The sequence below is a fragment of the Lethenteron reissneri genome, chromosome 35, assembly GCF_015708825.2.
Source record: "Lethenteron reissneri isolate LAM-NWPU_2019-01 chromosome 35, ASM1570882v1, whole genome shotgun sequence".
In the NCBI taxonomy this organism is placed as follows: Eukaryota; Metazoa; Chordata; class Hyperoartia; order Petromyzontiformes; family Petromyzontidae; genus Lethenteron; species Lethenteron reissneri.
Genome location: NC_083813.1, coordinates 3,702,061 through 3,716,394, shown reverse-complemented (window position 1 = coordinate 3,716,394; position 14,334 = coordinate 3,702,061). Strand labels below are relative to the sequence as shown.

The 14,334-nt window shown below is 46.7% G+C and overlaps 1 protein-coding gene across 1 annotated transcript in view; it reads right to left on the bottom strand.

The window, feature by feature from the left end:
• LOC133350823 (cysteine-rich secretory protein LCCL domain-containing 1-like) overlaps nucleotides 1-14,334 on the bottom strand; it is a 48,754-nt gene that overhangs the window by 18,218 nt on the left and 16,202 nt on the right. The window contains exons 4-6 of the mRNA XM_061565584.1: nucleotides 9,694-9,826; nucleotides 1,971-2,086; nucleotides 1,244-1,344 (exon numbers count right to left, since the gene is read on the bottom strand). Coding sequence (XP_061421568.1) covers nucleotides 1,244-1,344; nucleotides 1,971-2,086; nucleotides 9,694-9,826 — 350 coding nt within the window. The remainder of the gene's footprint in view (nucleotides 1-1,243; nucleotides 1,345-1,970; nucleotides 2,087-9,693; nucleotides 9,827-14,334) is intronic.

The window sequence follows — 14,334 nt, the reverse complement described above, 5'->3', positions numbered from 1 at the left end:
ACCAACATTCGCCAACGTCTATAATCGTTTCGGCCGTCAATGTTTTGACACTTGCATAATTATTTCGCAATTTAATAACTGTACAGCTACGACCATTTTGCCTGACTCAACGCGGTAAGGTAAAACAAAAACACATAGAGACCTCGCCGAAGTCTAACTTCATTACTTATGTGAATATGAGAGAAAAAAGTGACAGGAGGTGCACAGTGTTTTATGCGCACTTGTGTCCAACGTAGACATCGCTTAAATCCAGCACAAACAGTCGCACTTGTCAATTGAGCCTTGTGGCTAAAGGGGCCCAAGCTTTTTACTGAGGGGTAGCTTCTGAGCAGTGATCTCCACTCGGCTGGCCCGCCTTGGCTCACTCGCACCACAGCAACGTTGACTATAGGACCATAACATGCATTGGGGGGGGGGTGGGGAGTAGGAGGGTGGGGGCAGCTGGGGCAGTTTGCTTCAGGCCTCAAATCTGAGAGGGCCCAAGCTCAGAAAGGGCTGGGGAAGGCCTCAGAACAGGTCTCATCTGGTATTTTGCCCCAGACCTCCAAAAATCTTTCAGCAGCCCTGTTTGGCTATCATGAATATCATCACTTAACCCTTTCCCATTCTGAGACATCTGAAAGTTTCAGTGTGGGTCTGGTTCACCGCTGAATCTCAGGACACACAAGTGGTTTCCGTTAATTTTATTTAGAGAGGCATAGTGCCGTTGTTTTTAAAGACATTGTACTCACCGCAGAGAACTGTAGCGACACGACCGCCGCACTCTACGATAGCTGGTGCCCAACTGTGAGACACGTCCTCACGCATGGCCTTGTGGGAGCCTCGGTACCGTTAAAGTTATTACATTTTTTCTTCCAGTTCTATTCCGATGACGTACATGTATGATTCCGGAACCGCAAGAAAAACTGATGGCATACACGCACGTCATCGGAATACGAAAGGGATAATAGATAATAGATTTAAGATAAGATAAGATACACTGCATCTCCCACACAGTACGTCTCAGTAGTATTCGCAATTGTCACGTCGAGTTTCTGCTGCGTCTTGTACAATGCTTTGAAATATCTGATGTTAAGGCGTGTTATAAACGTAATCATCCCGAGTCTATGCCGGGGTCCGGGTCAGGGGGAGGCCCGCCGCTGGGGCCAAGATGAGGAAGGCCAGGACTTTACGTATGTATATGTGTGTACGTTGAACGTCTACCGCACCGCGCGTAAGCCAACCGTGCCAATTGTAAACTTGCCTCTGTAGCAGAGGTTGTCCCGGCAGCTGCCGCCGTAGCTGGGGGGGCACTCGGAGCAGGCTCGGCCGGACTTGTACGGAGAGAGCCCAATCCAGTTTCCCCTGCGGAGAAACGACGCGCACGCACGCGCGTGGAAGGTTCAAGCCGAGGCTTATCGTTTAAAGAAGACGCGGGATTTCACCAACGCTGAGCAAGGCGGCGGCGTTATTTTGCACGCGCTGCCGAAGCAATATTAGGAAAAGAATAACATTAACGACAATAACAACAAGGTACCGCTTTACAAACGTTGACATTTCTACTTACGTTGTAAGTTATATACTAAAGCGTATAGGAACATTGTGCGAAACACTCCTTAGTGGCACGTGCATAGAAGTAATGCACGTAGGTCATAAACATCGTTGTACGGACGTAGCCAGGAGATTGATTGAGTGTTGTTTCCTCACATGCGTAGGTTTCTTTCGGGGTATTACGGTTTCACCAGAGATGCCAAACATCAAAATGCTGCACGAACCCTCTGAAATGAGTATTCAGTGAGGGTTTTCTTTTCTAGGTCAAGAAAGCAACTTATTTAATTCACTCCTGTCCTTGTCAAGCCTGCCTCTCTGCATTTATAACCGAATTAACAAGTATCACTTTGGTTATACCGAACAAACTTCCGGTGCAATAATTGTTCCCATTTCGCCCTGGACGTGTTGTGCGTGCGATGTGGGAGCGAGAGGCCACGCACTTGGGTGAGTAATTGCAGACCAGGTAGACTGCTTTCTCCCAGATCTGGCCCCACACGTCCATGTTGTAGCAGGTGTTGATGGCACAACCCACTCTGTTGGTCGTCGCCCAGACGAGCTGCACAGGGGTCGGGAATGGTCAGGAGCTCTCTCTCTCTCTCCAAAGAAAATATCCAGCAGTGCTTCTCAGTTTCATGGAGATATACAAACATGAACGGGTGTGTGTGTGTGTATACATATCCCTGCGTATGTATGTATATTGTGCAATTTTTTCTGGAAGCGGTAGTGTCGTGGTTAGCGCGCAGCGCTACGAACCCGGCGACCCGAGTTCAATTCCCGCTCACGGCCAACACCAGTGACGATTATCTGAGCCGGTCCTAGGCTTCCCCGAGGTTAACTCGGCCTCAAATGAGTACCTGGTGCGATGTGTAAACATTGCTACTAAGGAGACAAAGGCGGCCGGGCGTAGTGCTGGCCACCCACCCCCTTGTGCGCCATGCCAGCTTTCATAGGGGCTCGCTAACAACACTTGCCCCAACAGTCTGTTAAGGCTATATGGGGGATCTTTGTCTATGTTTTGCGAGTATACATATCGCTGCGTATGTGTATGTATTGTGCAATTTTGGGGAGCGGTGGCACAGTGGTTAGCGCGCTGCGCTACGAACCCGGCGACCCGAGTTCAATTCCCGCTCACGGCCAACACCAGTGACGATTATCTGAACCGGTCCATGGGCCACCCACCCCCCTCGAGTGCCATACCGGTCTCAATAGGCGCTCGCTAACAGCACTTTCTCCGACAGTCTGTTATGGCTATACAGGGGATCTTTGTCTTTGTAGTGTGCAAAGTACTTTGTGAGGGATTGAAAGCCCATCTCAAAAAGCCACAATGCCTGGTTCTACCCCGTGTCCCATTGCCAGCGAGCATTTCGTTATTTCACATGAGCCTGGCACACGTGCCGTGATGACGTTCCCACCGCTGTGTGTGTGTGATTTTGGTTCGATCCCTGGCCACCACTAACATCAGTGGTGAGTGATGAGCACCTGCTGCCACGTGTAAACATAAGCACCGAACGCAATGCTGGCCACACTGCCCCACTTGTGCGCTATGCCAGCCTTAGTAGGTGCTCGCTAACAGCACTTTCATCGGCAAATCTGTTCAGGCTATGCAGAGAGTTTTGCCTTTGTTTATATTTGTGAGGAGCCGTGGCATAGCGGTTGAAATTTGTACACACACATGCCACGCACACATACAAACACTGCACATACAACACACGTCATACTTATTTTATACAAATCTCACATCTATGGGTATATTTTTACATGCTTATGCACTGGCCTAATTTGTTTAGCTCCAGCAAAAAGGACTCAACACCAGCGGGGCTGCAGCGGCGGCAGACGAAGCTGGCCTGGTGAAGACGAACTGACGGCTTTTAAACGCACAGACCCGGTAATTGATTCAAGCAGCAGACATTTGTCTGAAAACGCGCAGAACCTTTTCTCTGAGCCCTCCCCCATCCCTCCCTCCGTCCTTTGTAACTCGGAACTAAAAACCACAGAAATCTTAAAATCACCACGCTCTGTTCCCAACACCAACAGCGCGACGCTCGGAGGAAATCAAGAAGAAAAAAACGTGCAGTCGCTTTTAATTACAGGAAACTTGACGACTCTTAAATGAGAGCTGTATTTTCATTACCCTTGAGTTTATTTGTCTAAAACATTAAATGTACGTTGCACGCACCAAACACACCACGAAACATTGCATAATATGCACGCGTGTAGACTTTATAATGTAAACATCGGTATTGTACACAAATTGCATGCATAAGTGCATTGGTTTGCTTTTTGTAGCTTACCAAGAGACGTGGAATATGGAGGCACAATAATGCATGCATTCATGCGCATGCAGATATGAATATTCAGTGATACATTCAACACGCACGAATTCCTCAAGACAACAATACATACGTAGATATTTCATATGCATTCATTCATAACCGCACGTCTCATACGCACAGACGATGTAGTGACTGACGCAAATTCGAATGATTTTCTGGAAGAGAACTGAAATCTGGCACGGATATAATCGAGTCTGTGCCTATAGCTGAAAGAAAAATAAAATAAAAAGCAACATTTTGGAAATTGGACCCTCAAATTTATGACCCTCTAATATTTTGGAAAATATTTACTTTTACTTTTTGTTGTTGTTTTTGAACCTAGGCCAATGAAAGTTTATATTTGGAGGTTTTGAATGGTGGAGAATCCAAAATGTAAACTCGGATTTTGAGAACTAAACTGTGCGAGGAGTACACGAGTGGAGAATGTGACGCTAAAGTCGATAGAATGAAGGTCTACACACAAATACGGTAGAAGGAATTATTCCTATTATCTGCGATTAATTATCCACGGTTTGTTGTACATGCGCATACAACATTGCGAATACGACTATCCACAATGTGTAAGCCCCCACATCACAATCTACGGCATTGTATTAAATGCGCGGATACGAGAAAACTGCTTTTTGTGTTGAGTTTTGTTGTCCTTCTTCCGCAATTGCGATTAGCGATGTACGGTGCGAAAGAAGTTCAACATACATACATGTAAACATATATAATACTAAACGTATAATTAAATTATACGTACACGTACGTACATTCATACACGTGCACCACACGTGGTAAATGTGCACGTGCATTGGTACGCCTTTAACACGCGTGGCCTGCACGAGAGTGCGTTGTGTGGGCTTCCAGCTCAAGGGTTAATGTGGCAAAAAGACAAATAAAAGATTTGAAGAGAGAAAAAGCACAGGGCATGTGTTTTCTTTGCAAACCCGTCTGCTGCTGACCCAGTTTTCTTTGCCTGGTCAAATGTTAGCCTGACTCTGAATGCTGTCTGAGGCCCCGCGGGCACGTTGTGTTGTTCGGCGAGCTTAACGCTGCGAAACTTCGCTCTCAAATTCCCCAGATGCCAAAAAAAATGAATGAACGAACGAACGAGCGGAGAGCGAAAACACGCACGCGCCCACGCGCCCACGCGCGCACGCACATGCACCGGGCTGTGGAGCGCTGCTGAATCTAGCGGGATTGTGTTTTTCGCGTGAACTTCCAGCCGTGGTTTGCTCTCTCCCTGGCACAGAACGGAAACCGAATTAGGGGGCTCTTACAAGAACCCATTCCAGTTCGCACGCGCGGCCGCCTGTGCAACGCCGAGCGCACACGGCCAGACTGTCGCTACGCTCTGCCCCAATTGCAATTACGCAATCGCACAAGTGTCCGCTTGTGTCACACGGCCAGAGAAATATCCACTCGTATTACTAATTGTGGATTCGCTGTATTCGCTTTACACTTATTGTTCACCTTTGTGGCTTTTGCCGGTTACGCTGTTGTAATTGTGCCTGACATTTTTATTGTTTCTAATATTGTAATTCAAGCGTGCTTTTTATTTGCTGTCAGTTAAAGTCGCCTTCAAAATGCTTACCTTGTGAAGTACGCACTGAAACTTCCCATTAGGAAACTTTCGGAACAGTGCGTACAGAGCCCAAATAGCACAAAACCATATTTACACAGCCACCGATTTAAATTTTCACTCGCTAAAAGGCGCAGCCAAAGCTCACTTTAAACCGTAGCGAGCCCAATCCCACGTGAAGTTGAGACGGGTTCAACTCAAACTCCTCCTTCATCTTAAAAATAAGCAAGTCATAGAGACACACAGCATCAATGAAAGTTGCGGTCATCGGTGACCATGTTTAGATGGTGAAGCGTGACAACTTTCGGAGTGAGAGCATGAGATTCAGACGTCGGCTGTCAGGCTCCGACACAGTTATACAGTACTCTCAATCCTTCCGAGGCCATCGAGGCATCCACATGACCTCATGTTAACGGAGTTTGACTGCAAAGATATCAACGGCAAGGACAGTATTTTTGTGGATGAAACGTGAACCTGAGACTTAAACCAGCCCGCTAGCGCACAAATTCGAGTTTGGGGTTGCAGATTTTGCCTGGTGGGGATGTTTGTAAAAAAAAAAATCGTCACATTATAAAAGCGAATCTGGCTGTTGCAGCTGCATCAATGGGTTCAGCTGCATCAAGACATGTGGCCTACCTTTGGAAAAACAGAAACCAGACAAAACTTTTTAAAGGGAAGATTATACTCGACTTAACACGGGACCCAGCACGCTCCATTAAATCGCACCTATCAACCGATTCCGCATCGCAGCGTGCACGCCTGAAATATATCAGTTTGAGCCTCTTCCATATGTAGTGACATAGAATCGGTCACTTAGCAGCAAAGCGCTTGTTGCTGGCAGAGAAGGGGATCTGCAGTTGCAGCAGTCCTGACTGACAGCAGGTCACGTGATAGACCAGAGACAGGGATGTAGGGGAAAGGTGATAGAGGGGGCACGTGAGGGAAGCCGCGAGTTGGTTCTAGAAAGGGGGCGTGGCCGGGGTGGAGCGAGGCCACGCTGGGAGGATAAAAGGGGACCCCTGAGCAAAGGCTCGGGGCTGTCGTTTGGAGTGGGATCCCCTCGTCGTGCTGCTGGAGTCTTCGTCGCTGTCTGCGTCTTCACCATCTCGACGTCGTCAGTCAGGCAGTCGGTCAGCTGTCGTGACTGGGAGCTGTAGCTTACTCTGTGTGAACTGTTAAGGCCGTTATTAAATAGAGTGCCTTCTACTCTTCGTGTCTCTGAGGCAGTCACTACACATATTTAGCAGCTTTTTTTCCACTCAGCAGTAAATGTATTTTGAGTCAGCAGATGGTAGATGATTCAAAGAAAAAAAATACCGATAACCCCCGCCGCTCCATGTTTTTATCCAGACTAATTCAAACAACATGCTGGAACCATCATGCTCCATTTAAGTTTTTTAAACGCACATTGTTTTGCTTTGTTTTTTTATGCAACATGTTGTGTTTTTGGTTTCAGCAAACGTTTTTATAAATACTGCTGTTGTTGTTTTAAGCAGCTTGGTGGCATTTTATTTGCCACCGCTGCCAAGCGTCTCTCCGGACTGGCTCTAAAGCTGAGGTCAAAGTGTCTAGCTACTCAAACGAACAGTCGCGTGGTTCTCATCACCGCTGGAAGTCCCGGTCCACTGATGGAAATTCATCATTCCTATGACGGGAGCTAATCGCTCCATAGGACAACCACCGTTTACTTAGGGCATTTTAAAACTCTATCCATTCCGGGTGGCTCACATTTGAAAGGTTAAGAGTTAAAATTGCTGGTTGGCGGTTGACTCAACCCATCATCTCCACATGGTAAATAAAATGACTACCACTTTGTAGGAAAATCAAGAGTTGGCTGTGCGATGCAAATGTCCCATGCCATAGGAATGTCTACCACTGTCTTCGGGCTGAAAAGAAGAGATAGGCACTACCTCAAAGCTCAATTGAGCAAAACAATGAAAAAATAAAAAGAAAAAATAACAGGGGGGGGGGGCTTGAATAATCGTGCCATCACATGAGGTGGCAATGCATCTGGTATATTGCGCCCGCTATTGTGCAGACACCGTTTATACGAGACACCTGTGTTTACGTTTGGCCAACGTCCAAGCCGACAGCAGCAGGCCTTGGAGGCCGCTTTTGCGCTGTTGAGGGAAACGCTGCGTCGGCAATTTTCGCAGGAGACGCAGAAAGCTGGAATCAAACCTGGCAGCGTTCGACAGGAAACGCGCTGGCCTCCCTGCAGCGAGCCCTTGTTTGAAAAAAAAACCTATGAAAATAATAATTTAAAGGTCTAAAAATATCTCGTAATCACATGCCTATAGGAATTCTTGGAACATTGTTTTTTGAAGCTTTAAAAGTTTCGAAAGCTTCCTGGAATCTGCTTGTACATATATACTCCACAAGCAAGTACCGATTACATTTCTGGCGATGAGATTTAAGAATGGAAAGCAGGAGGGGAGATTGCCACAGAGGGCAGTGATTCCTTCCTTTTGTTCTGGGTTAGATCAAGACTGTCCCGATGTGTGTATCACCTCACAGTTGACTCAGCCCAAAATACGCATATAGAGCTGCGAACATTGGTCGTTAAGGATTATGAGGGTGTTATTGGAGAACCAGAAATGTAAGGTTCACAGGCAGCACTTACACATGAACCTTTGAAATACAAGAGCCCATTATACACAACACTGCAGGGGGGGAAAAAATATTAAATTGAATGCGGGTGTAAAAGGGTAATTAATCTTGTGGCAACCGCTTTTATAAACAAACTATTCAAAGTATTGGCGCGAGAGTTCATGTCCACACCAGAGCTCTTGTCCCGCTGAAAGTCCCTCCTTGAGGCAAAATTCTGGGCTCGAGAATATGGCGAGCTGGTTTGAATTACGCACAGATATACAAAATCCAACCACGTTCTCAATCATGCGCCGGGAGAGATCTGGCAGGGCGATCTGGCTGGCCGGGCATCAAAGCCGCAGCACCACGGCTTTCCGGACGATTCACGTGAAACCGCGAAAAAATTCCAACCACGATGGGCAGGGATGCCCGCAATGGCATTCGTGATGCTGTTGTTCCCGTGCGTTATTAAGAGCAGTCATGCGCACTAATTACACAAGTCAGATCGTGGCTTTGCATGGTTTGCTTTGTCGGTGACACTCTGGGTAGATATCAGAGCAGATTGTATGGAAGTGGTATGGTTTATCTATCATCTCTCCAGCCAGCCGTTCTCTGGGGTTTATTACGTTATTATGGTCGACTACAGTTGTCCCATGGAGAGGCTGACCCCCACCATAGGACGTTTGAATTTCTGCTCGTGCCTCTGGGCTGCCCGATGGCGGTGGGTGCTGCCGCATGCTTGTTTGAGCAGAGAGACAGCGTCCTGTTTATTTCACGCTCATTTGACGAACAACGACAATGGCACTCGGCTGAAATATTTGGACATAACTCAAACTGCAACAATACACACTGTTCAGATCAGGGTGCACACCTACAGTCGCACTGTGACAAGCCACAGCACCTTGGCGATATTCCCCATCCTTGGCCATCGAGACATCAGCGCTTTTGATTTCTCTCCATGACATTGGATGAAGAGGGGGTGCATTTGGCGACATATGAATCGGGCCTTTGAATAGTCATGTCTCAAACGGCTTACGCATAATTAGTTTGCATGTAATTGTTGCTATGCTGACCACCGGTGTACTGTACTCGTAACGATTTGGCACGTTCTGTTTACGTGACAAACCTTACTAATTGGCTGTGTCGGGTGGTGGCGGGTTTAACGACGCATTTATATTTCCGCGATCTAGCCCAAACAAGCTGTATTATGGATGATCAGTATTGCTTTGTGTTTTTGGCTAAATGACCGTTCAATCCGTGCTACCTGATCTCACGTATGGTTCAGAAACACGGTCATTCACGGAACATATAGAACAATTCCAGAAAGAGATGCACAGTTAGACTTACAATGAGAGACAGAAATAGGAACACGTGCATTAGAGAATATACACAAAAGTATGACATATTTCTCACTCGTTAATTAAAGTAAGTGGGATAGGACAAGACATGTTAAGGCTGTAAGAGATGATGGCCGATGGTTCGAGAAAAATGGAGTTGCAGCCAAAAGCTTGGACCGCTTTTGAGAGCACATCTACAGAGGAGATGGAGCAATGAAATCAATTCACGTGTAAGTGCCAGGTAGCTTATTACTTCGCAGAATCGTGTGAGATGGCTCAGGACGATGAACGAACGGACGAGTCAATGAGGAGGCAGGAGGGAGCGCGGTGCACTGACCTGCGTGTAGTGCGTGCAGACCGCCCCGTTGCAGCGGAAGGGGCACCAGGGGTTGCACTCCTGCTCGTAGGGGTACTGATAGTCCTTGGCCTCGTCGTACCAAGCCTGCACGTGGAACGATGGTGGCCGGTGGCTGCGAAAGAAGAAGATGTGAGGCCACATTAACAAACGAACAGTGGAGAGTCGCGAGTGAATACGCCGCACCACTTAGGAAATCATCCAACATTATCAGCACCTTGATAGATTCCACAAGTGACCATTTTACATCGCCCCCCACCACCGCCACCAACCGCTAAGAGAAGCAGGTTGAAGTATTGATTACATAAATACAGGTATTTTTACGAACATTTGAGTGCGGACTGTAATTCAGAATCACAATCTTTGTTTATCCTGTGGAAATCCGATGAGCTATGAAGCTCTTTTGCACAGACGTCCAGCAGATTTCTCGCGCCACTGCTGGTGGAAAGACCTCCTCCGCGAGAGAGAGCCCTTGAGAGTTCCTCTAGGCAGTGTTCGGCCTACTCCTCCATGCTGCCCGGACATCTCGAAAGAGGTGGGATTACTCACACGTGACCCCACCGCACGTGACCTCTGCTGATCGACTTCCGTCGGCGTACGAATTCAATCCGCAGCGGCGGGGGTGGCTTCAGAAGCCTGCGTGCCGTTTGTCTCAACTGTGGAGCCGGGATTGCAAAGTGCTCGCGTGCGAACCATCGCGCCGCGGCAACATCCCGATGCTCATGTACACGTCGTTCAAGTTGGATTATTTGGCATTCCATGGCCACTGACACAGCATCGTGTTTCACATCGATTCTGGTTTTTTTTTACGTAAATCAACGTGTCTTTTTTTAACACAATTTAAAATCATTCGTGTTGTTACCAAATACGCGATATTAATAGAAACAGCTCGTGCCAACTCTGTGAATAGCTTTCATGAAATGTTAACGGGACCGCTTTTGCAGTCATGTACCACATTCATCATTAGCACTGCCTTATAACAAAAATAATGTAATAGGTACATCTAATTCTTGCTCTGAAGACGGGCCACTATATAAAACATCTGTTTTATAAGATAGTGTGAATTAAATAAAATACTTAAAAAATAAAGTAATTAACAATCTCCAGTTTACTGGTTTATTCAATGCAATACTGCTTGATGAATGCCTCCCTATGCCTTTTGGTGATGGGGCTTGTTTGACCACACCTCACCAGACTGATCACTACCGGTTGGTGAAGAGGAGGTGCTCAGGACAGATTCAGGGCGCTGCGGTGGTAGACAGGAAAGCGTGGCTTCAACCCCGACCTTGACACTTATATATTTGGAGTTTGAATGTTCTCCCCGTGTTTTTTTTTCTAAACATGCGTTGTATTTCTACTATAAATGTCCACATGATAAGCCACTTCGTTGAGCTATCGTTTGTGGCCAGATCGCTCCTGAAAAATGGCGATATAGCTCAGTGGGCCTTACCTGGTAAAATAAAAAATAGTAGGAGTAAATAGTAATACTGTAGATGTCACTCGCCGCTGGTGTTAGCCACAGACAGGAATCAAACTCGGGTCGCAGGCTCACAGGACAGTGCGCCAATCAATGCATCATCGGTGCTCCCTCACGTTTTGTCCAGACACCGCGCGCGTTGTAAAAATGTGCTCTCAAAACTATAATTCAGTTTGAATGGTCTGATTGCTCTCTCTGTCCGCTCTGAAGAAGAGCCATTGTCCCAATTGCGTTAGCCTACTGTGTCTCCTTTGTTACAACTGCGGTGTTTAAGGAAGGAGACTGGTGACATTTGTTTGATCTGTGCCAACACAACACATTCAGTCCTCCTCGATCCATCCTGCAGACGCACACACAACCAAATCACTAGCAGAGGTGGTGGCGGTGGGGAGGGCGGTGTGCAAGCCGTCTATGTACACCAACCGCGTGGAGTTGAATTGAGCTGTAGCTCAATAACTGCACGTGACGGACTGCGGCAGCGCTGACCGCAGCTGCGCGCTCCGCTCGCCTGCCACGATGCTGCAAGATCACGTCCTGGTGCTCGACTTAGCCCGTCATCGCTCCGGGGTGAACAAAACGACGACCGCTTTGTAGAAAGTCAGCCAAAGGGTTCCACTGAGATACCGCTCCGGAAACAAAGAATTGGGCCACACAAGGGCCATGATGCACTCTGCCTATTTGTTACCGGAAAATTAATTTACTCTGAGCAACTATGGCGGCTTGGTACGGCAACGGCATGCTTTTGTAGAGCAATGGCAAAATGGAATTCTGTTCGCGATATTAAAAACAGAGTTTGTTGAAGAGTGTATTTGTTGAACAATTGTTGGTCTACGGTGTGGAAGATGAGGCCAAGTTACTCGAGTCGAGGGCCTCTCTAGAGCTAGTTAGTTAGAGGCACTTCTGCCAGCAGTGACGTGAGCGAGGCATTGCAGGGCTGCGCCTTCACCTTGACCATTGTCCTACAAAGCACACAGCCTTGGGTCGTTACGTGACCTGATTGGACATTGCCATCGCAGTTACAGACATCATATTTGTCCAGGATTGGGCAACTACACTTTTAATGTATGTACGTTGAACTTCTTTTGCACCAATCGGAGGTGCAATTTTTTTTTTTACAATAAAACATTGCCAAGTGTAAATGTCTGGCAACAATTGTCATAAAAAAATATTTCCCGAGTACATCTTGGGACTTTAACGAGTGGATAGCGACCCAAAGCTCATTAATAAGTGAGATAATGACTTTGAGATGAGATATTTCTTGATGTGAGTCAGCTGTATCTCTGGGACACTTAAATTCTCCAGTTCACTCTGCTTTCAGCAATGCACCCCACTCCTTTACTCCTCCCCATGGTCCCGTGCTCAATGTGAGATTAATCTAAAGGCGCACAATTCCGCGTGTAAGAGCACAACAGGAAGCCAGCAATCGTCTCTGGCCAGCACTAGACACTCATGTGGTTTAATAAAAAAAAAAAACAGGAATTAAATGCTTCCATGCCTACCCTAAACGATGTGAGCCTACTTATGTGTTGCCTGCTCTGGACACCTGATGTACCAGCTGATGGGCATTTCACTTACATTCTGTGTACACGAGCCATCAGCCCAGACTGGTTCAAAGCAATTGTGCCCAATACCCTGCCAGCGTTATGAGCTATGCAAATGAGTTTCTAATTAGGGGTTAACTCTCTCCAAAAATGAAAAGAAAGTACCACTTTGTGGGAAGTCAACCGCGGTTGGGTGTGGATGTGCTATGGATATACTGGACCCTGCCATGCATCTGTGCAAAATGCTGTCCAACTGCTCAGGGCTGCAAATAGACATGTGCTTCAACCCACCACACGCTTGGTTTTAGCGCGGGGAGGGAGATAATTTTTTTTATGAAGAGCCGCCAATTATTTTGTCACCTTGCGCCACGTGCAGGAGGAGTGAAAGATTGCGCGGTGGTGCGAACAGAGGTGGCACGCTTTGATTCGACGGATTTGTGACACAGCAATGAGAGCCCACCGCTGTCACTTGGGGACAGATGGATGTAGGGCCGGACAGAGTCGCAGCCAAGGCATTGGCTTTCTCACGCGCCCACGGAAAATCAAATTAATCAGAGGTTCTGAACGTTTTCACTGCCGTGGTCCCATTCGTGTGGTCTCTGGCTGGTATGCAGGGTCCCTCAGCGGCAAACTGTCTCGTGTTGTGAAGGAGTCGAAGCAACTAAGGTTGCATTACTGTGTGCCGACTGGGTGGGTCAGCGATAAGAGCGAGCAGCTCCCGGTCAGAAGGTTGCGAGTTCACATGCTGGTTGGTTCAATTGACTTTAGAGCATCATTCCTCTAGAGTCGATCAAATGAGCACTTCTCTTTGGGGAAGACAACACAAGGTTGTTGTATGTATTGACTTGCCCCTGCCATAGGAATGTTGAATTTCCACCACTTGCTCAGGGCTTCAAATAGATGAGCACCGCCTCAATGTTCATTTCAGCAGGAATTGACTTTGACCTTTTATATTTTAAGAGAGATTATCGCAATGGTTCAATTTGTTGGCAGCTGTATATATTAATTTGATAAAACGATGATCAATGTCAAAATTACTGCGAGTATTTTGAATGAGACAAAACTGTCCACTGATTTTATGTATACTCTATGTTGCAGGTAAAACGAGTCACCCATCCCGATAATTGAATAAATTGCCATGATTCAGTGTCTTGTTAAAGTAGCGTCGCTCGTAGCTGCAGTGGCAACGTGAAGCTATTACGGACAATACTAATCAATAAACATTGATTTTAAAGCCTTGTTAGACCATGCAGCACAACATAAAAATGGCCACAGGCAACATTTTGCCAGTGACATCCAGTGGCGGCTCCTGCAAAATCTCTCAGGGGGGGCAAATGTCTGGATGATTGATAAGGATAAGGTCCACCCATGCAATGGATAAATTAACAGCTTAAGCACGTAAAGGCAACTTCACTTCTTTAATATTAATGAAAAATAAAGTGACTCTTACAATACATCTTGTTTGTTTCTATACTCACTATTAAAACAAACCACTCAAGTTTATTTTATTAAAGATTCCACTAGGTGGCAACAAATTATATTGTTGGATGAAACGTGCTTACGTATGATGACGTAAGCACGTATGATGACGTAAGCACGTTAGGG